The sequence below is a fragment of the Podarcis muralis genome, chromosome 14 (assembly GCF_964188315.1).
Source record: "Podarcis muralis chromosome 14, rPodMur119.hap1.1, whole genome shotgun sequence".
Classification (NCBI taxonomy): domain Eukaryota; kingdom Metazoa; phylum Chordata; class Lepidosauria; order Squamata; family Lacertidae; genus Podarcis; species Podarcis muralis.
The window spans coordinates 44,258,103-44,281,991 of NC_135668.1; the positions used below are offsets into that span (position 1 = coordinate 44,258,103).

The following is a 23,889-nucleotide window of genomic DNA, read 5'->3' on the forward strand; positions in this document are numbered from 1 at the left end:
AATGGCACAAATGGCTAGCAAATTCATTACTGCACCAGGCTCTTGTTATGTATGGGTCTTGTTCTTGGGCTGATTTAATATCTGCATTACCAGGAAGTGACATGATTATCTGCACACTGTGTATTTTTGCTGGGAAGAGTGTTTTAATGCCATCAACCCTCTCTACTTTGGAAGCCTCGTGTTGCCACTGCTTATTTTAATTCACTGCCACTGAGCCCACTTCAGGAAAACAAGCACCGTTAAAGCATTTTAGAAAATATTTATTTTGAAAAAGTTCACTCTGTACAAATTGGAACTGTAACATTCTGAACACTGCAAGTTTTATAAAAAAAATGCTAACATGGACCCAAATAAAAGCCATTTCTTTTCCCCCCTTCTTTTAAATTACAAAGGTAAAAACTAAAAACGTTTCCTCGAGAAGCTACTTAATGATACACATTTAAAGATGGCAAAGCTCAAGACATAACCAGCTTATCATATACTTTCTGACTTGTGTTGCACTGGTTCCATCAAAATATGCAACTTAATGGATGACAAATTCACTTTTACAGTGCTCCTCCTGCACAGAAGTGAGTCTCTAAACTAGGTTTCAGAAATGGGTCCATCTGTACAATGCACTGCAACAGTTAGGGAGAAAACTAGCACAATTTGATCATTTCTCACCCAGTAGTGACTCAAAAAGGGCAATTCCCCCCGTTTCTCTATACATTTTGTTACAAAACCACTGTACAAACCCACTGCGATGCACATGTGACTGGATTAAAATGGCATTCATTCCAGCAGTCTTTGCACCAATCGGAAGGTAAACAACGAAGAAAACACTTTTTATAAAATGAAAAACAGGAACGTCACGCAGGAAGACCCACAACGTGGGGGATACGAATTCCTTAAAAGTGTTCTTGAAATAAAACAAAAAGTTCGAACGAGTAGGCCTGCAGCTTCCGAGCCACAGGCACATCCTCGCGGCGGCGCGAAGGAAGAGATGGTTCACTGTCTCCTCTCCCTAAGCCACTTCAAAGGAGCGATCCTTGGACGATAAGCATGCAAAAATGACTTCGAGGGGCATAGAGGCAGCGGTACTTCTGTAAACATGATCACACCGAAGACTGATGAAAAGGTGGGGTCAGGACGGGTGGAGATGTAGCGGCAAAGCAAGGCATGGTTCACAAAGAAGTGTTCACATTTCCCCACCCTTCTCCCCACCGCAACTGCAGGCCGTAAGAACTTCACGGCGCCAAGTCAGAGCCAGGGGTGCCAGGCGGGATCCATGCGGCAGAGGTTGTCCAGGCTGTTTGCCGCAGCAACCAGGGTGTTGACTTTGCTCTCCCCGCCTTCGAACTGAGCCAGGTTATGCAGGCGCGTCATGATGGCGGTCACGGCTTTCTGAACCAGCGAAACCAGCTGCTGGCTGTCCATGTTCTCCGGCTGCCCTGCTGCCGAGAGCGGGGAGGAAGTATCCTCTTGGGTCTTCTTGTGCCAAGCAATTATTTCGTCCCGCAACACCGTCTTCAGGATGCCATCAACCTACGAGGAGCGGGGAGGGAGGAAGGGAAAATAATTATGTTTAACTAGGAGGGACTGTCAAGGGACTTAGCCAAACTGCAAGGAAAATGTACCGTCGCGGTGCTTTGGCGTTCCTGCAATAAACCTTAGCAACAACAACAAAACTCTTTACGGTGGCGTGTTCAGACCACTGCAGCCTAGAGTGAGCTGCGTTATTAAAGGCTATGCATTTGATGTTTCCTTCTAGAACCATTTGTGACGGTTTACTTTTGGCTGTGCCCACCTTATGGAACCCCTTTGCCCCATGATGCGTGGCTATCTTTCTCCCCCGTTGTATTTTACTCCTGTTTATTGAAGCCCTTTTCAACTCAGGAAGCTTGTATTTGATCAGGCAGACAATACCTCTACTTAGAAAAAACCCCACTTCTGTCCCTTGTCTCTTTTGTAGTTGTTTCGTACTCTTTCTGCAAAACTGCAATTTCTGTGTTTTGTAAGCAAGCCCTGAACAGAAGAGGCAGAATATAAATGCTCCGATCGATCTGAAAAACCCGAGCCTTCAACTTCAGAAAAATCCAACGCTTCTATAATTTTGATCCTCCCCGCTTTTGTTTTTGGCCGTTTGCCCCCCTGCCCCCTTGCATTTAAGAAGTTAAGAGAGGATTTAGCACAACTGCAGGTTGAGTCTTTAGATGCCTAATTAAGAAAATCATACAGGCATACCACCTGCGTTCTTCGTGCGTCACGTGGCGTGTTTGGTGTAACACGGCGATTGCAAATTTGCCACCAGCTGCGAGGAGATGCTTCACCTTGGCGAAGCGTCAGAATTTAAAAAAGGAATTAAGCCCATTCCTTGAGCAAACTGTACCCTGCCAAGAGCCAAACTCCATCAAAACCACTATATATCATGAGCTTCCTTTTGCACTTAGCAAGCCGCCAAGACAGATTCCTATTTGCGACATGATTCGTGGGGAAACCTAAACGATGCTGCTGATTTGCATCCCGCGCCACCGTTCTCAGGCTTGCAGACACCAGCATTGTTGATGGAATGCTGTGGCAACTGTTGAGGCACGTTAATTTCAACCCAACAGGCCAAGCTGAGAGCAGAATTACTGTCCGCTTTGCAGCGTTCTGCCCAAGAAACAGGACCGCACAGGCATCAGCTAGACTTTTTACGGATCTGCTGTGAGACATGGGAAGGTTACTTCATTCTCTAATTGTCTGGAAACACCCCCCCCCCCCAAAAATAGGGTCAAACCAGCAAAGCTCTTTTCAGATGTGCTTCAGCTCAGTGTACAATCTACTGTGGCGATTCAGAAAGGGCAGGTGGGGAGACGGACACGCCACACCATCTGTGGGATGCAGGTTATCATCTGTGAGCCGAATTCTAGGGACATCGTAGGATCAAGCTCATATACCTGCAAGTTACGTTTTCAAACCGATCATAAGTAGCTACTCTATAAAAAAGTGGGGGGAACAGTTACTAGGAGCGCAGGCGTTTTCGCTATAATGTACTGCCGCGGAAGTGGGGCCAATTCCGTAGAGGACTGCAAAGCCAGGGCTATTATTTATTTATAAAAAGCTCATATTATGCTTATATGAGATTTCTGCCCGAAGGCGGAGAGGCCAGCGTGGAGCTACATGTTAAACTAGAGAATACTTTTGTTTCTCGGTGAAAAGGAAACCTGCCTATGGGAAGGCATTATCAGAAGAGCAATGGCAGTGGGTGATAAACTCTTTCCCCACCAGTCGGTTCTCCCCTACCCTCATACACACACCCTCCCTTTGATAGGTTTATTTATGGTTTCTATGCCAAAGAGGCAGCGGCGGAGGAAGTCGCTTGGGCGCCTGGGGTGGTGCGCACAGGGGCAGGGCAAGGCGCCCATAGTGGCGGGGTACACAGCAGGGCCTCTGGAGTCTGCCTGCCTCCTCCTACTCAGCTGCCCTACAGCTGGGGGGGGGAGGCAGCAGGCGGACAATTTGTGCAGCGCAGAGCCTGCGCGCGCCCAAGCCACCATGTCTCTCCCAGGAGAGATGCCTGGCTCGGGTGCGCTGCGGGCCCCACGGTGAGCGATGCCTAGCATTTTGTCAGCCCCCTCAGTGGTGACACCTAGGGCAGCCTGCACCCCTCTTTCTCTGCCCCTGCGAAGTGGCAGGGGAGAGAGAAAGCAAAGAAGAAGAGCCAGGTAGGAAGATTGGATGGCTTTCACAGAAGATGAAAGCTAAGGAGTCTAAATCAATTCTTTGGTATTAAACACACAAACTCCCACCCACACCTGTACATACCTTAAAGTTTGGCTGTGCGAAACAGCGAGCCACTGCAATCATAGATGCCGTGAGTGGACCAGAAACGCCAATGGTAGTGAGGAACTCAGAAATGTTTGGTGTGAGTCGGAATGGGACGGGGCGGTTGGCGTCAAGATCCCCGGTAGCATCATTGATATCAAAACGGAAGTATGCCACGTTCAGTTTGCCAGTGTCCTAGAGATTTTTTTAAAGACACACATATAAACTATAAGCATGGGAATCAGAAGAGAAACGAAAAGCTATCCAAAACTGATTGTATCCGTGCAAATCTGAAAGACTTCCCTTGCATTCAAGTTGTAAATGGGGAATAAGAATAAAAATAAGCTTTTCCAAAGGCATGTTTACGTTAACAGACTCCTGCTCAGGCATTATGAGCAGAGACAATAGTTAATAAGAAATTGCAGACATGTACACTATTCCTTATTAGCAGGGGTATAAATATGACAGACGAAAAACATCCTCAATAAAGTATCAATCTTGAATAAAGGGCTAGTAGAGGATCAGGGGCAGGGAAAAATATTGTTCCTATAATGTATTGCATAGAGGGGAACAGGGATCTCCTATCAGCAGCTTTAACAAACTACACTTCCCAAGATTCTCTGGGGGAAGCCATGGCTGCTTAAAGTGGTATGATACTGCTTTAAATGCACAGTGCAGATGAGGCCATAAATATAAAGTGGGATATAAATCTACTAAACAAAACAAACAAACAAACAAAACAACAATTGTGAGATGCCTTAGTAACCCATACGGATGAAAAGACACAAATGCTATAAAAAACTTCTATTTGTGTTGTCATATTTATTATGTCATATTTATTATTTATTATTATTATTATTTAGGGACGCGGGTGGCGTTGTGGATTAAACCACAACGGAGCCTCTTGGGCTTGCCGATCAGAAGGTCGGCGGTTCGAATCCCTGCGACGGGGTGAGCTCCTGTTGCTCGGTCCCTATTCCTGCCAACCTAGCAGTTCGAAAGCATGTCAAAGTGCAAGTAGATAAATAGGTACCGCTCTGGCGGGAAGGTAAACGGCATTTCCGTGCGCTGCTCTGGTTCGCCAGAAGCGGCTTAGTCACGCTGGCCACATGACCCAGAAGCTGTACGCCGGCTCCCTCGGCCAATAAAGCGAGATGAGCGCTGCAACCCCAGAGTCAGTCACGACTGGACCTAATGGTCATGGGTCCCTTTACCTTTACTATTCATTATGCAAGTTGCCCCTGGATGCTGAAGGGCATCACGTGATGATTATGCAACCTGCAAACTAGTCCCAGTGCATACCTGAGCAATCTGCAGCATCTCAGGGTTAAGCCTGTTCAAATGGAAGACAAATTCTGCGAACCCGATCAGTGCCAACTGGATGGTGAACATCTTCCGGAAGGTCCAGTAATCGGTGGCGTTTGGGAAGGTGTGCAAAGCCCACTCTTTCAGCATGCTCCGAGGCACCATGTTGCCCTGGACCTCTTTCAGAATATCACGGAGAACCTAAAACGGGGGAGGGAGAGGAAAGCCATCAGCATCATGTATTTCTATAAGGTTTCAAACAACTTCAAAGTGGCCTTTGCAACTATAATTAAGCACTTAAGACTGCAGCTATTGGGATGGACAGATTTACATCGGTTGACAACAGAAACACATTATGTATTTATTTATTCCAGGTTGATTTAAATCCTTAGAGTTGTGTCATGTTACACTTGCAAGCGAAGCTACTTCAAGAAGAGCTCCCTTTAACCATTTTGGGGTGGGTTTTTTTAAAACAGCAACACCTTCATTTAATGAAAGCTGAAAGCAAAATGCTAAGTCCTTTGAATATTTTAGCACATTATTTTATTTTATTTTAAAAAATCGGGCTTTTAAGTAAGCCCACAAAAGTTATAGTCTGCAGGGGGGTTTCTTCTTTTTAACTAGCCTGGTTCGAGAGCAGCAGCCTGCATTTCTAAGCTGGCTGCCTCGTCTGTCGTGGAAACAAAACTGCTTAAAAGTGCCAAAAACCTGTCTTCCAGCAAGTGAAGGAAGGATCCCTTCTCTATCAGTCCTCTGTGCTTCTGCGCTTTCCTTCCAGCGTGGAAATCAAATGAGTCCTTCCCTTGCCCACCTGCTCGTTTTGCCTCCATGGAATTCCTTACTGCCCGTGGTGAAGAGGCAAGCCTGACTGAAATGTATTTTAGAATGCACAGGACTTGGGAGGTAAAATATATTTCAGGTCTTCTGCTATAGAACTGAAAGGATAAAATGGTAACCCAAATAAAAAGAACTTGGAGATCCTGGGCCATAGGGAGGTTAGGCTGACCTCGACCAGGTGGCTGTGGCCCCGATCTGGTAAAATGCTCTGTCACAAGAGACTAGGGCCCTGCGAGACTTGACATCTTTCCGCAAGGCCTGTAAGACAGAGCTGTTCCACCAGGCCTTTGGCCAAGGCAAAGTCTGACCCCCTCCTTCCGTAATCCTCATAAAACTCTAGCCCAATGGTTGCCATTAATTTGACTCCGAATTGATTTTAGAATGAATTGATTTTAGAATGTATTTCAATTAATTGATCGTGATTTTATGTAAACTGTGTTATTTTTATTGTTGTTAGCCGCTCTGAGCCCGGCTTTGGCTGGGGAGGGCTGGATATAAATAAATAAATTATTATTGTTGTTGTTATTGTTGTTGTTGTTGTTGTTGTTGTTGTTGTTGTTGTTGTTGTTGTTGCATTAGTGGCAATAGATGCCACTGGGTTTCAGGAGAGGGAGTATGTACTGTAGGCGCTCAATAAGCCAAGTTAAAACTGTCCAGGGGTGCAATATGAAGAAACCTTGCTGAAGCTAAGGAGGTCTAGCTTGTTCCTAGACGAAAGGAAGTATCACCCATGATATCAGACTGGGCTGCACACCCATGAGGCTTTTATCCCAGCAGAAGGATGGTGTAATAGCCACTGAATGATACTGTATTACTGTTCATTTTATTCAAATTGGGCTGTATAGCTCACCCATGTGATTGAATTATATCATGCAATGTAGGCAAGATTTAAGAACAAACAAGCAAGCAGAAGTGGGTAGGATGATAAGAGACTGGTGCACCCATAACCTCTTCGAACCAAACTTTTATCCATCTAGCATGGCTCCATCCAGCTTTGTAACTAAAGCAGTGGCAAGGAGCCTGTGGTCTTCCAGAGGCTGACAGGCTACAACTTTCATAATCCCTCACCGGTAGCTGTGTTGGGTGGGGCTGATGGGAGCTGAGCAACAGCTGAAGGGCCAGAGGCTCCCCAGACCTAAACTGCAGGCCCAGCTACTGAAGTGTGGGCTTTGGGCTGTGGTTTCCACAAGCAGCCTCTGAACCTCTTACGCCTCCCTGCATGGCACAGATGTCGTGATGCACATTCAAGCACTGAGAGGCAATACTATCTTTCCGCAGTCTGCACAGGGCCTGGTATGCTCTGGCTGCAATCAAGATCCGCTTCAAGCATCTGAGTATTAATGTTACCACACTTTCCGCAGCCAAGTTGTGCCTCCCATGTAAACATCTGTGAACTACCTCCATATTTAATTACCTACAGCGTGGACTGGCCTAATTAATTAGAAGGAGGAAAATAAAGTGGGGACCTGCTCCACTGCACTAGAAAAGAATGATAATCACACTTGCTTAAATTAAATTACTCAGAGAGAGAGGGACTAAATTTCCACAACCAGAAGGGAAGAGCCTCAAAAAAGAAAACGGGAGAGAGAGACAGATGTTCCATGTCACTTAATTTTATTTTATGCTGTGCAAGGAATGAAAGGTTGTTTATTAAAGACACAACTTTCAAGACACAACACACCTGGAACTGCATCAATTTCAATGGGAAGAAAGAGGACAGCACAATGCTTAATTATATGTGTTAAGGCTTTTAAAGTAACTATTTATTATTATAAATGGGCAAGGGTGATAATGGAATAGTAAGCCTTAATTACACCACTTCAGGGAGATTCAAACTGTGTCTTAGTTAGCCTATGGGGGGGAAATGGCAGATATCGGACAGTTTTTTTAGCGTCAAATGGAAAAAAAGCTTCCTTTTTTTGTTTTCGTTTTTGAAAAGAGAGAATGGTGGAGAGACCAGTCTGTGGACTGAAACACAAAACAGGGAGAGCATTTGGGCAGGGCTTTCTGGGTGTCTGGAGCAACTAATACACATTACTATAGTCATCCTTAACAGCTTTGTATTGTTAAGTCGCATTATCAGGAAGCTGGTCCAGGACTGTCTGCACTGATTGGCAGGGGTGACTGAAGGTCTCATATAAAGGGGCTTCCCTATCATCTGCTACCTGACCCCCCCTTTTTTAAAAGGGTGATATAAAGGATTGAATCTGGGACCTCCTGCGGGCAACACATACGTTCTACAACTGAGCTATGGTTCCTCTCCATTGCAGAACCAAAGTGGAGGAACAGTGGCCCAAGGTGACACGGTGAGTTCATGGAAGAACTTCTCAATGAAGCAAGCTTCTCCTGAAGTACTGTTTGGATTAGGGATGGGGATCCTGTGGTCCTCTGAATGCTCTTAAGACTCCGGCTCCCATCACCCCTAGCCAGGATGACCAATGGTGAGAAGTGATGGAAGCTGTAGTCTAAAAGCATCTGAAAACCACGGGTTCCCTTGGTTCAAACGTGCTGGATCAAGCCCATGGCCCATCCAGTCCAGCATCTTGTCTTCACATTGGCCAGCCAGATGGCCACAGAAAGCCTGCAAGCAGGACCTGATCACAACCACACTCTTCCCCCTCCTATGGTTTTCAGCAGCTGGTACAAGGAAGCAGAATGCCATTGACCGTGGAGACGGAACATGGTCGTCATGGTTAGTAGTCATGGAGAGCCTTATCTTTCCAGAAATATGTTTAATCCTCTTTTAAGCCCATCCAAGTTGATGGCCATCGCTGCCTCTTGTGGGACTCATGGCTCTGACAAGCAAAACAACCCACGCCAAACACCCAACAGCCCACAGCTGCCTAACAAAACTTCTTTGTTGCATATCTTGTCTTTTTCCGGTCATAATTACGCTCTATTAATCATACAAGGTGGAGAGGTAACAAGGCTCTTTTGAGGGCTTATGTTTTCGGAGCTTTGCCACAATATTAATGCGATGCAGGTGCCCACTCAGTCCTCTGGCAGATCTACTTTGAAAGATTGTTTTGCCGATAAAAAGAAGGGGATGGGAGAGCAAGAGAGTGAAAAGATGAGATTGATGCATCAGATACGAGGCAAGGGAAGCAAAGGGATACGAAGAGCAGGCCTGGCGCAGAGAGCGTCTTAACGCATTCGTCACAGACTACAATACCTGATGGCTGGCCTGGGTCCCTCGCGCTTGGACGGTTGCCAGTCTGTCATAGTAGCGAGAAATCGGGCTGTCGTGCTCAATCCCCTTCTTGGCACAGCGCTGCTTGTAGATCTCCACGAGGGAGAGAGATGAAGGATTGTCTTCGACCAGGCGCATCTGTGGAGAGACGGCCACGACTCGGGGGACTGGAGACAGGGAGAAAGGGGGAAATGTAAAGTTAATGTCCTGAAGGATCAAAGCGAACAAGCCCAACAGATTATTTTTCCTCCTTTCCCCAGGACAGCCATAACCATCAGGCCTTGTCCTTGCTTTTAAAGCTCTCCTGAGGCCTCCCCAGCCTCCATGTCTGCTCTTCTCTCCCGAGACGTGCAAATCCATAACCTCTTTGCTTTTCCTACCATCCTCAGCTTCTCAAAGGCTGGCTTGTTCCTTGGGAGCACTCAGGTACTGGTTGTAAGCCTCCGAGAGGCACCTGGATGGCAACTGCGAGAAGAGGATGCTGGACTGGACCAGCAGGGCTTTTCTTATGTTCTTAGATGACATCACCCATTCAGCTGACGCCAAAGTTGCATGTTTGGTCCCCATATGGGACAGCTGCATATTCCTGCATTGCAAGGGGGGCGGGTTCGATCCTCAGGGTCCCTTCCAGCTCTAAAACTCTATGATTCTTGTGTCTCTTTGGAGGAAGAGTGGGGGGAGCAGGACCCCTCCCTGGAGAGAGACCTGCACTGGCAGAGGTGGCACTGAATCCAGGCACCCCCACCCTAAGAACAGGGGTCTCCACACCAGTTGGCTGGGATCCTGGCCATCTCTCTCTCACACACATACATGCCCATCACCCCCCGAGCTGCAGCAGCAGAGAAAATGGCCAGCAAAACCTCCTGTCGAAGCACCTGGCTAGCTAGACGTGAGGCTACTTTGCAGGAGAGTAAAGCAGATCAAGCACCTACATGGTCTGGGACTTGAATGAGAGCCTGGAAGGGATGGAGCCTCCACTTTCTATACACGTTTCCCAAAGGCTGAGGAGATGGCTTTACAGCTGCAGCGAAAGCTCCCTCAGAGCTTCAAGCCTTCCTGAACTGCGGAAACTGACATCGTCCCTCCTCAAAACTTTGGCCGCAATATTAAGTTGATTAATCGGTTCGATTAAATTGACTGGAAACATTTCAACAGACCTATAAAAGCTCCCCTCATTAAAACCAGTCAGCAGAGTTTAAAGCATTTAAAATGATTTAATACAAAAAGACACTCTCTTCTGTGTGTGAGAAGAAGGGGGGGGGGTTGCCTCTCCTAAGAGGACAAAAGCTGCAACACATGCATGCACTGCTAAGCGCAAGGGTGAGGAAACCTCTGTCCCTCCAGTTGTTGTTGGACTCCCAACTCTTATCAGTCCCAGTCAACGTTCCCAAGGCCATAGATGATGGGCGCTGTAGTTGAACAACACCTGGAGTTACAGGTTTGGAGGGAGGGACACCTTTTTAAAAGAGCTTTTGGGATTTTCCCCTCATATGCAAATGTCTGCAGATTTAATAATCAACCAACCAACCATTGAACTGAGTAAGAGATTAACCCAAAACTTAAACCTTCCCTGTGAAACCTTTGTGTAACCCTTTTGGCTAGCTGAAACCCAATCTTAACTGCATATAATAACTGCATTTCACATTAGTCCCTTGTTATCCTTGTTTGTCCTTTGTTGCCTTTGCCAAGGTCAAAAATCCAGGTGTTCAAATGGTCCCCCAGATGCTGCCATGGTAAAATCCCTGGCTAGGGCTAGTAGGAGTTGGTTCACGTGTTCCTCAATCTTGCCATAGGACAGGGGTTAGGAACCTCTCACTCGCAGGCCAAATCTGGCCCAGCAAAGGTCTCAATTTGGCCCACAAACTGTTTCCCCCAAACCACTTGCAGCTGCCCCACACCCAATATCATACATGGTGTCAGGTGTGGGACAAGTAGAGATGTGGCTGGATCAACTGCACAACCCAACCCTGTGGGGAACTTGATCATGACGCCGATCCTGCAGAAAGCAGTTTTAAAGGCACGGCCAATCAAGCCTGCTGGATTGGTTATGTGACTGAGATTTCCCTGGGGAGCTCAGTTGTGGAAATGATCCCTGGAGAAAGAAGCTTTGCCAGCCTTGTGCCAGCAGATAACAGCAGTGGAATGACTGGCGGGTTGTCAAAATTGGCTAACAGCGGTGGGTAACAATAAATATCTGGTTTGCTGGATTCCCCACCAGTTATAGGATCTGGACATAAAGGTTCTCCACCCATTGTTGGACTATTGGAAGCTGCCTTATGCAGAGTCAAATCATCAATCCATCTAGCAGACTACTGTCTTTGCAGCCTGACAGTGGCTCTCTCAAGGGTTTCAGACACAAGTCTTCCCCAGCCATACATTAAGACGCACACCAGGCCCTATCTAGGCACAGGAATCCCTGTTAAAACTTCTCTTTGCTGCAAACCATTCTACAAAGGGGGATGTTACAACCTTACACGGGTCAGGGCCTCAATATCTTAAGGACTGCCTCTCCCCATATGAACTGACCCGGACCCTGCGTTTGTCATCCAAGACCCTCCTGTATGTCCTCCCTTCCTGCGAGGATTGGAGGGTGGCGGCATGAGAACGAGCCTTTTCTGTGGTGGCTCCCCGACTGTGGAATGCTCTCCCCAGAGAGGTTTGCCTGGTGCCATCATTACATGTCTTTAGGTGCCAGGCAAAAACATTCCTCTTTATCCAGGCCTTTGGCCCTAGCTATAACCTGTTAAATGTGGGGACAACTATTATTATGATTATTTTATGAGTATACTATTATTATGCTCCATAAAATAGGTTTTTTATGTTGTACTCTGCCCTTTTGTTGTTGTTTAGTCATTTAGTCGTGTCCAACTCTTCGTGACCCCATGGACCAGAGCACGCCAGGCACTCCTGTCTTCCACTACCTCCCGCAGTTTGGTCAGACTCATGTTTGTAGCTTCGAGAACACTGTCCAACCATCTCATCCTCTGTCGTCCCCTTCTCCTTGTGCCCTCCATCTTTCCCAACATCAGGGTCTTTTCCAGGGAGTCTTCTCTTCTCATGAGGTGGCCAAAGTATTGGAGCCTCAGCTTCAGGATCTGTCCTTCCAGTGAGCACTCAGGGCTGATTTCCTTAAGAATGGATGCATTTGATTTTCTTGCAGTCCATGGGACTCTCAAGAGTCTCCTCCAGCACCATAATTCAAAAGCATCAATTCTTCAGCGATCAGCCTTCTTGATGGTCCAGCTCTCACTTCCATACATCACTACTGGGAAAACCATGGCTTTAACTATATGGACCGTTGTTAGCAAGGTGATGTCTCTGCTTTTTAAGATGCTGTCTAGGTTTGCCATCGCCTTTCTCCCAAGGAGCAGGCGTCTTTTAATTTCGTGGCTGCTGTCACCATCTGCAGTGATCATGGAGCCCAAGTAAGTAAAATCTCTCACTGCCTCCATTTCTTCCCCTTCTATTTGCCAGGAGGTGATGGGACCAGTGGGACTCTGCCCTAGGGGTATATAAATCAAATAAGTAATAATAATAATAAACCTGAGCTTGGGCTCCACCAGAGGACTAAAATACCCTGTTCACTTATGGTGCCTCATGAGCAACAAGCACAAGGAGAAAAGGGTTTGCAAGAAGAAGACGCCTTCTACATCAAAGCAGATTCTAGACTGGCAAAGTATGTAGATATCAGTTCTCCCACTGCCGTGATGATCGGCCTGAAGTGTGTCAAGTGGCACTCGTTGTCCACTCTCGGCACACTCAAGAGCTCTGCTATGAAAGAGAACTCACAAGAAAGAACCATTTGTTTGTACTAGACGCCAGGCCCCACAAAGGCATTTCTGAATGAAGAGCTGTATTACCCTGAACAGGATTTCAAGCCTCCCATTGCTACACCACGCCAGCTGCAAATCTGGAGAGTCGTGGGCTACTCTGCTCACTTTTATGTCAGAGACAAGGATAATTTCTGCTCAGATAAAAATCCACCTACTGCTGACACGCTCGCTTTATCCGATTATGCCGTGAAGCACAATTTTTCGTTCCGAAAGAAGAAAGCCCAACCCTGGCTCAAAACTATGGGAGGCTCGGGAGAACGGCAGCAACTAGAGAGGAAAGGCCTGGCAAGCAGAGAGGAAGCGACCTTCAGCGACAAGGTTATTCCTGCTTCACTAAGGCTCTGCCGGGATGCCTTTAGCTCCGCTTTATACCTGCTGCATCACCAGCCAAAGGCTCTACATTCTGTTCTTATATACAACCAAGCCGTACTCAGGGAAAACCCAATGAAATTAATGGACCAATGTTCACCAAATGGGTTGACTCCCGAGTATGACTAACATTGGATACAATAATTAGTGGGACGCGGGTGGCACTGTGGCCTAAACCACTGAGCCTCTTGGGCTTGCCAATCAGAAGGTCAGAAGTTCGAATCCCCGTGACGGGGTGAGCTCCAGTTGCTCTATTCCAGCTTCTGCCAACCTAGCAGTTCAAAAGCACACCAGTGCAAGTAGATAAATAGGTACCGCTGCGGCAGGAAGGTAAACAGCATTTCCGTGCTCTCTGGCATTCGTCATGGTGTCCCGTTGTGCCAGAAGCAGTTTATTCATGCTGGCCACATGACTTGGAAAGCTGTCTGCGGACAAACACCGGCTCCCTTGGCCTGAAGCGAGATGAGTGCGCCACGCCATAGTCAGCTTTGACTGGACTTAACCATCCAGGGGACCTTTATATTTTTTACAATAATTAGTAGCAGTAGTACAGGTAAGTCACATCTTACACTCTTTTACTTAGAATCATAGAGCTGTTGGAACTCCTAGGATAATCTAGTCCAACCCCTGCAATGCAGGAATCCTTTGTCCAACGTGGGGCTTGAACCCACAACTTTGAGATTAAGAGTCTCATGCTCTACCATCTGAGCTACATGATTGCGGCTTTGCACGGTTGCCTCAGACAGCATGGGCCAATGGTTAGAAATGATAGCAGCCATAGTCCTGCAATATCTGGAGGGCCACAGGTCCCCCACTCCTGCCACTGTGGGAGCCTCTCTGCTATGTAAAAGAGGGATCAAGGTGAATGAGCAAAGGTGCACAAATGTTTTCACAAGCAACGCCCACCCTGGTCTGTGGACAGTTGCAGAGGGCTTTGGAGAGCGCAAGACTTCTTAGCTTGCACGGAGGGATGGAGAAAAATAGCAGGAAAGGCTCCTGCTGTTTCTTTCCAGCTCCAAACTGCAGCGCAAGTGGAAGAAGACTCCACGTCTCCTTTGAGCAAGCCCTCTGACGAGTGCAAAGGGCTTGGGGTGTTGAAGTCTTCTCTTCTCTGCGCCATTAAGAAAGAGCTGGAGAAACTCCTGCTGCTTCTTTGTGTATTCAAACCTCAGCGTGAACCAGAGTCTGGGAAAGGATTCCTTGCATCCTTCCAGCCAGAGGACTGACAGCTGGCGTACCAGGGGACCCTTCGGAACTCAGGACTTGTCTTCTCAACACAACACATCTTGAGGTTGCGCATAACAAAAAGTTATTCAAGGCACCTGAAGACGTATGATCCTTTAGAGCTCCTTGTTTGAAATCCTAGGAACAGCTCGCTGCACCCATACCTACCTGTGAAAAAGAGATGCCTCTTTGTGGTTTCTTTCCTCTTCTCCAAACAGGGGTTGAGGAGGCGAAGGAGCTGTAATACTCGTTCCTCTCTGCGTGACTCTGTCAGGCAAGCGTCGTTCATTACGAGATACGGGTAAATCTTTCCATTATGACCTCGGATATAGAGTCTTCTGGCTGCAGTGTTATGCTTTTGTACTATCTCCACTCTGGGCATAAACCTATCAAGGGGGTGGGGAAGAGAGAAAGAGAAAGAGATAAAAGCACCTGAGCTTTCAAAGTCTAAAGCTTCATTTCTTTCCTCCAAGATGAAAGCTAAGATTTTTTTTAAAAAGGGGGGGCGGGGAGACCCTGAAATGCCATACTTAAAGCTAACAAAATGAAGCATATTAGCGGCTGAGTTTTTGTAAAACTAACATTCTCATTATGAATTTTTATAATGATGCAGCTACATTTTCTATTACGCGGCTCAGCCAAGACTGGTATTTTGTATGAAAAGCTTCCAGCATCTTTTGTCTTCTCCAAATTGACTGAGAAATGATTTTTTCAATAGACAGAAACAACAAAACCAAGTCGCTTGGTGTAGCTTGGGTTCTGATTTCCATATTACTGTCAGTGAAACCACGACGGGAACAGAAGACTGAGCATACAATGGGATGCTTCAGATTTGAGAGCAGTTACAGAAGTTTAAAGGTCATCCACTGCTGCTGATGCTGCCACACACACACCCATCCCCAAAATCTCTCTCAAGTACACATGGAAGAGCTAAATCGAAATGTATCCAAAACGGTCTTGAAAGGCAGAAATTAAATCCATTCTCCTTTAAAAAATGTCTTAATTCGATTTCTGCACAACTTCTCAACCCACCAAGCTGAATCCGGCCCATTACCTGCAGCCCAACACATACTTAACAAGGCCAACAGAAGAATCACACAGCTGCAGTGTGTGTGTGTGTATGTCTGTGTGTGTCTTGCAAGCCATCTAATCTAACCACATGCCTGATGCAGGAAAATCCAGAGAGAGAGAAACCCTAACAGATGGCTGCCCAACATCTGCTTACAAAACCTCCAGCACACGAAAATCTACACAGGAAAATCTATGGCAATTGGTTCCACTGGTGAGCTGCTCTTACCGTTAAGACATTTCTCTTACGTTTTTCCCATTAAATCTAGCCCTGCCCTGGGAGCACAGGAAGCGGCCTTAAACCACTGGTCCATCTAGCTCCATACTGTCTACACTGACTGGCAGTGTCACAGACAGATGTCTCTCCCCCCCCCCCCCAGCCCAACCAGCAGATGCTATCCTGGGACCTTTCACAATAAAAGCAGTTGCTCTACCACCAGTCTTTGCCCTCTGCATGACAGCCCTACAGGTACTGTAGAATCAGAGAACCTTAGAATTGGAAGGGACCATGAGGATCAATTAGCCCAACCACCTCCAACGCAGGAATCCTTTGCCCAACATGGGGCTTAATAATAATAATAATAATTCTATTATTTGTACCCCGCACATCCGATTGGGTTGCTCCAGCTACTCTAGGTGGCTTCCAACATATATAAAAACATGATAAAACATAACACTTCGAAAGCTTTCCTACACAGGACTGCCTTCAGTTGTCTTCTAAAGGTTATATAGTTACGCATCTCCCGGACACTGAGGTCCAGTGCTGAGGGCCTAATGGCAGTTCCCTCACTGTGAGAAGCGAAGTTACAGGGACCCAGGTAGAGGGCCTTCTCGTTAGTGGTGCCTGCCCTGTAGAATGCCCTCACATCAGATGTCAAGGAAATAAACAACTATATGACTTTTAGAAGATTAAAATGACTGATGTTTTAATGTATTTTTAATCTTTTGTTGGAAGCTGCCCAAAGTGGCTGGGGAAACCCAGCCAGATGGATAGGGTAGAAATAATAAATTATTCTTCTTCTTCCTCTTCTTGTTACTACTACTACTACTACTGAAAAGGCCCTCTGCCTGGTTCCCTATAACTTCACTTCTCGCAACGAGGTAACAGCCAGAAGGCCCTTGGTGCAGAATCTGTGTCCGGGCTGAACAATGGGGGTGGAGACGCTCCTTCAGATATACAGGGCCAAACCCACAACCCTGAGATTTAGAGTCTCATGCTCTGAGTTATCCCAGTTTGGTAGTACCTGTGCATGGCCTCACTCTGCCTTGTCTTCTTCAAGCCTGAATGATCCATTGAACCATTCCTCACAGGATGCAACTTCCATACCATCTGAACCATCTTCTCTGAACCTTTTCCAACCTGTCAATTTATCTACCTGCAGCACACAGAACTGAAGACTGCATCTAACTACATTCCACACAACAATAGATGCGGTAAATTAATGAACCTATGCTAGTCACGCCCATTAATTCCGACGGACCTACTCCGAGCACTTTTTACAACCCATTGCTCCATATGAGCACTGAGCAGTGGTGCAGGTGGAGCCAACTCAGCGGCTGAGCACCTGTTTTGCGTGAAGAAGGGTTCCCAGGTCAATCCCTGGCACCTCCAGACAGGGGACCAGGGAGCAGGAGGTGGCAGCAGGACCTCTGCCTGAGCGCCCGAGGAGTCAGGGCCCATGAAAGCAGCTGTCATCTAACCTGGTTCAAGGCAGCTTCCTGTACATTTGGACTGATGGGTAGGCCTATTTTAGATCTTGGCTCACGCCAAAAATAAAATTCTTAGGCTCTCAACCTCAAAAACCGCAGGCAAAGTTCTGCTGAGAAAAAGAGAGCCTTCTTGCTCCCTCCCTCGCCCCAGCTGCTCTCAACAGCCTGGGGGAACCCTCCCGAATGGTGTGCGCTGTCGTGTGATGGGCAGCAGCTGGGAGGAACTGGCAAAAACTGAAGACCTCTCCTCCCCTTCCGTCCTGTATGGCTGGAAAACCGTTTCCCTCACTTTTAAGCAAGACTGCTTTATTCAGGTGAGTATTTATTTACTTTTTACTTCGTTGTTGTTGCTTTTCTTCTTCTTTTAAAAAAGTGCTTTTTTAAGTTTTCAAAAACAACAAGGAAACAAAAAAATGTGTGGAGCACATTACTGCAGCTGGAATAAAATAAACAGAAATCTCAGCATACCTCTGCAGACATCATAATAAAATAAGATTCTGCAATGGGACAGTTTGGAAGTAAGAGCCACATACTGGTAAGGTAGCCTTGCCACGGAGAGATGTGTATTGTTGTGGGCCTATGCAGTGCACTATTTTTATTTATAAAGCACATGAATGGTCACCATCTCACATCAAAATGGTCTTGTTTTAAAAACCATCCTGTGATGGTTTAAAGGCTCGGCCAAGGCTGTGTCCCATACTCTCCCAAACAATTCCACTAGAGGGAATTGATGCAGATGTCCAACGTAAGGCAATTTTGAGTCTGGCTGCAGCAAGCAGCAGAGCTAACAGCTCCTTGGGAACAAGGGTGGGATTTAAATCTCTTTCAAGAGCCAAGAGAGATAATACTGGGTCCTTGCTATTCAAAAAACAACAATGTTAGTCAAAAATATGGATGGTTAACTCATGAAAGACCTAGAAAGACTCAGTGGTATAAAGAGTGAAAAGGAAGTGAAATACCTGGAGATATGGTTAATGGCGAATAATAATAATAATAATAATAATAATAATAATAATAATAATAATAATAGTAATAATATCTTTAATGATAACTGTGTAAAGGTTTGGAAAGAAATCAAAAAAGATATGCAAATTTGGAGCTGAATGCAATTGTCACTGTTGGGCAAAATTTCTGCTATAAAAAAGAATGTACTTCCAAAGATGCTATTTCAGACAATAACTATAGTTAATGATATTCAAAATTTTAAGGAATGGCAGAAAGAGCTATCTTAAGTTTATTTGGCAGGGAAGAAAACCCAGGACAAAAGGGAAAATTATGATTGATACTGCTGCTGTTAATGCTACTTTCACTGCTATTTTGTTTTACTGTTGGGATTCTTTTGCTATTTTTATTTGTAAGCCGCCTTTTAAGTTTGACTGCATCATGGAAAGGCAGCATACAAGTGGGGAAATAAAGTGGCTTCAATTTGTGCAAAGGGTCCTTTAGATTGCCATTGTGACTCCCAAGCTAGGAATACAGGAAGCTGCCTATTGGTCAATCTAGGAAGTCAGACCATTGGTCAATCTAGCTCAGTATCGCCTACACTGACTGGCAGTGGCTGTCAAGATTATGAGCCTTTCTCAGGCCTACCTGGAGATGCCAGGGATCAAAGCTGGCACCTTCAGCTGGCAAGGCAGATGCTCTACCACCGAGCTATGGCCCTTCCCCAGCAAACCATAGGTTTGCACCCGGATCTCACAAATGCTATTCTAGAATGACAAAGAGATACGTCTAGCACAGGGTTTGAGAGCTGGGTACCAACCACTTAAAATCAACAGCTCTGAACCCTTTACTCCATAAAATGCTGACTTCCGTAAAGATGCTCTCTCTGCAGTCTCTGTCTTCACCCCTGCAGGAAATGGCCAAGCTCAGCTTTCATGACTGTGCAGGAGGGATTTTAAAAACAGCACACTGACTCCCACACACCAGAAAGTAGTTGCTTGTTAGTCAGGACTCCATAAAGGACAGAATGCCTTCCTGTTGGCAGGCTTAGTTTCTCTCGCCTTGGAAAGAATCAAGCGTGCAGATGCACACTGCTGTTGGGAGCCCTTGGGAACATCTGACTAATCCCTGGCAAGACACCAAAGTAGATAATCAGGCCTTGAAATAAAAAGGAAAAAGGAAAAAGGTAGGAAACTAATGGCTCAAGACAGGGAAGGCCAATTTTGTTCAACCCTTGGTGCATCCACCAAATTTTAATCAATGCATGGAAGAAAAAAGGTTAGTCTGCAATTTTGCCTCCTAAGGAAAAGAAATTGTCAGGAAACAGAAATGCTCCAAAACTGAAATATTACACTTCTCAGGGAGAATAAGGCAAAATTGTACTTTTTTTGCTAGATCTGTTAACTGTAGCTATTTGTTTACACTGCGTTTTCTATTTATTTATGGGATTTGTATTCTACCTTTCAACCTAAAATCTCTCTGAGCAAGATAGGGAAAAAGAGTGTATATTTATAAATGCAACAAAAAAACAACAGATCTAAACAAAATCAACACTTAAGGCTGCAGTTAAAACTTCTTGGTAAAAACATCAGCTAAAAACTAGGGTAAAACAATGTTAGCACACCCTTAGGAGCTGGCAACAGGAGAGATGATGTGTGGTGCTATCCTTTTACTTTCTTTTGTAATCTATCTTTAGATAACAAGCCTTTGAGTACAGCCTGTGTCACTTTAAATTCCTGTGCAGCACACATTGCTGTGGTTCGTTAAAGGTGTCGGGAACTGTAGATCTGTGAGAAGGAAACTACAGTTCCCAGGATTCTCTGGGGGGAGTCATGTGCTTTAGATGTGTGGCGTGGCTCTCCTGCTCGTCTTCCATGAATTCGTCTGTAAACCCGACCAAATATGGTGGCAGAAACTGTTTCAGGCCCCAGATGGTTGTGTCTGGAGAACAGAGAAGCCCAGGAAAATGGAGAGGTTAATTTTGGATTGGATCCAGACCGCGTTAGTTGAACTTAAGTTCCCAGGAAATCACTGAAGCTAATTTATGACTAACGGCACTGTGGGTTAAACCACAGAGCCTAGGACTTGCCGGTCAGAAGGTCGGCGGTTCGAATCCCCGCGACGGGGTGAGCTCTCGTTGTTCAGTCCCTGCTCCTGCCAACCTAGCAGTTCGAAAGCACGTCAAAGTGCAAGTAGATAATTAGGTACCACTCTGGCGGGAAGGTAAAGGGTGTTTCCGTATGCTGCTCTGGTTCACCAGAAGCAGCTTAGTCATGCTGGCCACATGACTCGGAAGCTGTACGCCGGCTCCCTCGGCCAGTAAAGTGAGATGAGCGCCGCAACCCCAGAGTCGGCCACGACTGGACCTAATGGTCAGAGGTACCTTTACCTTTACCTAGTCCTACTAGTGACCTACGTTCAGCACCTTAGCCGGGAACTAACCCAAGAAGTTCTGGTACGTATAACTAGTACACTTCCGAGCCTTAGCTTCCAACCCCGGATTTACCGTGCAATCTTGATGTAATAATGTGTCGGCTTTGGCATAAGGAACTCTCCAGGAATTTCCACTTCAGCTGTTTGGGCTGAGAAGTTGCTCAGGAATCGGCACTTTTCCTCTATGAGGAAGAACTTGGGAAGCTGCTTTGTTTTCGCCTCGAGAATTTTGATCCATTTCTTCAGCTTAGAAATAAGATTGTGGAGCTTCATGGAGCCTGGCACGCTGAAGTCGAAATCTAGCAGATAAAACAAAATAAATCCAACAGAAAATTGCTTGTTAGAAATGTGATGCAGGTATTTGATCAAAACTCTGCTTGGTGTAAACACCTTGAATAGTTAAGGTATCTGGGCTTTGGAGCCTTATCCCAGGGAACTGCTACCGTTTTTCTTTACTATTTGCACAATAGTAAAATGAAGTAAAGCAGGAAAGATTATTATCGCATACAACAGAAATTATTATAGTAGTCACTTTTAGCCTAACACACATTATTGCCAAGCAAATCCATGTATAAAATAGATGAGCTGTTAGCAAAAGCGATTCAAGCTCATCTGTTCCAATTTACACTGGCAGAGATTACACATTAAACATACTTGTTTCTGTCATTTGTTTTCCCATTATGTGGATGCTGTTTCTTGTTGGGCTACGTCTAAAACTGCCTTTTTAAAAATGTCCCTGAGCACCTCTCTCTGTACCAGTGCAACAGAGAAACAATTAACCACATAGCATTGGTCGGGCAGTTCACCCACCTTTCGGTTGGCATCAACACCTTCAAAAATATAACAACAAATGTTATCAAGTCATGTGTTTTAATTCTCATAGAAACCGTCTTATATCTTAATTCACATACAAATCTACTTAAGGATTAAGATTTGTGCCTGAGGAAATTCTTGGAAGCGAGGCAAGTGAGAAAGACCAATAACCGTTCTCGACAGCAGTGGTAGCTGCGGCCTAGTGTGGCTGTGGGCAAGGGGAAAGTTCCTGTGTGGCTGGCTGGCTGGCATCATCAACCCCAGCTAGCCACAGGGAGTGATGGGACTCCTCTACCTCTTTTGAATTTAAACTGGCCAATTAGAGCCCAGGCTGCAGGGTGGGAATTTGGAGACAAGACCTCGGTAAGCCTGCTTCCACTCAGGTCCGTCTTCAAATCATAAAAGCTGGCTGCATAGCCTCCAAGCAGCATCAGACATCCCACCCTCCGGCCTTGTATAATTTTGTCCTCATCTAAAGGTAAGCAGGTGGTGCACGTGTGTGACCTTGCTGTGGAGTGGCTTGGTCGCCTTATTCAGGGTCAGGGAGGAATTTGCCTGCAGCTAATTGGGTTGGTTTGGAGGTTTTGCCTACCTCCAAGCAACTGTCACAACTTGTTGGTGGGAAAAGCAGTTGGGTTGCATCTTTAGTCTAATCAGGTGGCGGTAGGAGGAGACTTACCCTCTCTCCCCAGGAACAAAGCATCAGCGTACCCCATGGTAAAGGGGTTTGCCTGTATGTCCAGACAAGGGCTAACAGGCCATAGAACTCCCCAATTGGCATTCTGTATGGGTCACCTGCATAAAGAAGGCTGATCACCAGAGAATTTATGATTCTGAATTATGGTGCTGGAGGGGACTCTTGAGAGTCCCATGGACTGCAAGAAGATCAAACCTATCCATTCTGAAGGAAATCAGCCCTGAGTGCTCACTGGAAGGACAGATCGTGAAGCTGAGGCTCCAATACTTTGGCCACCTCATGAGAAGAGAAGACTCCCTGGAAAAGACCCTGATGTTGGGAAAGATGGAGGGCACAAGGAGAAGGGGACGACAGAGGACAAGATGGTTGGACAGTGTTCTCGAAGCTACAAACATGAGTTTGACCAAACTGCGGGAGGCAGTGGAAGACAGGAGTGCCTGGTGTGCTCTGGTGCATGGGGTCATGAAGAGTCGGACATGACTAAACAACAACAACATGGGTCACCTGTATTTGATATGTGTCACGTGGGGATGCTTAACCCAAGACTGACCCTGATGAAGTTGTCATCCAGCAACCAGTATACATATCCAATGCCTAAGCCAAAACCTTCCTTGCATCTGCAATCAATAAAGTTGTGGCCATTTCGATCCCAAAAAGGTTGTCATGTCATTTATTGCTTCCTATGCAACAGGGTGGCGCTGTGGGTAAAAGCCTCAGTGCCTAGGGCTTGCCGATCGAAAGGTTCGAATCCCCGCGGTGGGGTGCGCTCCTGTTGCTTGGTCCCAGCGCCTGCCAACCTAGCAGTTTGAAAGCACCCCCAGGTGCAAGTAGATAAATAGGGACCGCTTACTGGCAGGAAGGTAAACGGCGTTTCCGTGTGCTGTGCTGGCTCGCCAGATGCAGCTTTGTCACGCTGGCCACGTGACCCGGAAGTGTCTCCGGACAGCGCTGGCCCCCGGCCTCTTAAGTGAGATGGACGCACAACCCTAGAGTCTGTCAAGACTGGCCCGTACGGGCAGGGGTACCTTTACCTTTACTATGCAACAGGAACCCTGATGAACTCTGTCTTACTACAACTGGGCCCACAACCAGAGAGAGCATGACACCCTTTGTCGAATGATCTCCATAAGGAGAGTTTAAATGAACCTATCTCATTAATAATCTCAGATATGAACAAACCTTTTGTCCACAAAAACAACTGTCTCCTCTCTTTGCGTAGGCTGGCAAACTGAAAACTTTTCAATTAACTATTGTTTCCCGTTTCATCCAAGCCAGGAAACAATGGTTAATAGTTTCAGAAAAAGCCATAACAGCAACCCAACTTCAAACCATGATTTAATAGCCTGGTTTCTTGAGAAGTTATTAATGTTTCCTTTTTGGATGAGATGGAGAACTACATGGAAGACTTCTTGGTTTGCCTTGTGCAAAAAGAGGCGCCAAGGGGCTTTGTGCACAGGAAAAATGGATCGTTCATATATCAGCATATTAAGGCAAGATATGTCTAAACGCAATCACAGATATCCCCATTTCTAAGAGTCAGGCATCATGTAGTAGAAAGTGCTCAATTCATCCAGGCATTTTAATAATGGCTTTTACCAAACAGCGACTAACTTACTTTCACAATGAATGGTTTTAATCTGCTGTTCTATGTAGTATTGGCTTCCAGGCCATCTCTGCGTTTT

The 23,889-nt window shown here is 46.0% G+C and overlaps 1 protein-coding gene across 9 annotated transcripts in view; it reads right to left on the reverse strand.

Moving 5' to 3' along the window:
- Positions 1-239: 239 nt before the first annotated feature.
- TRRAP (transformation/transcription domain associated protein) overlaps positions 240-23,889 on the reverse strand; it is a 166,116-nt gene continuing 142,466 nt past the window's right edge. For all 9 annotated transcript variants that reach the window (XM_077918588.1, XM_077918587.1, XM_077918586.1 and 6 more), the window contains 6 exons: positions 20,771-20,996; positions 14,713-14,930; positions 9,101-9,285; positions 5,089-5,292; positions 3,787-3,981; positions 240-1,524 (listed from right to left, as the gene is read on the reverse strand). In XM_077918588.1, coding sequence (XP_077774714.1) covers positions 1,240-1,524; positions 3,787-3,981; positions 5,089-5,292; positions 9,101-9,285; positions 14,713-14,930; positions 20,771-20,996 — 1,313 coding nt within the window. In that variant the 3' untranslated portion in view covers positions 240-1,239. The remainder of the gene's footprint in view (positions 1,525-3,786; positions 3,982-5,088; positions 5,293-9,100; positions 9,286-14,712; positions 14,931-20,770; positions 20,997-23,889) is intronic.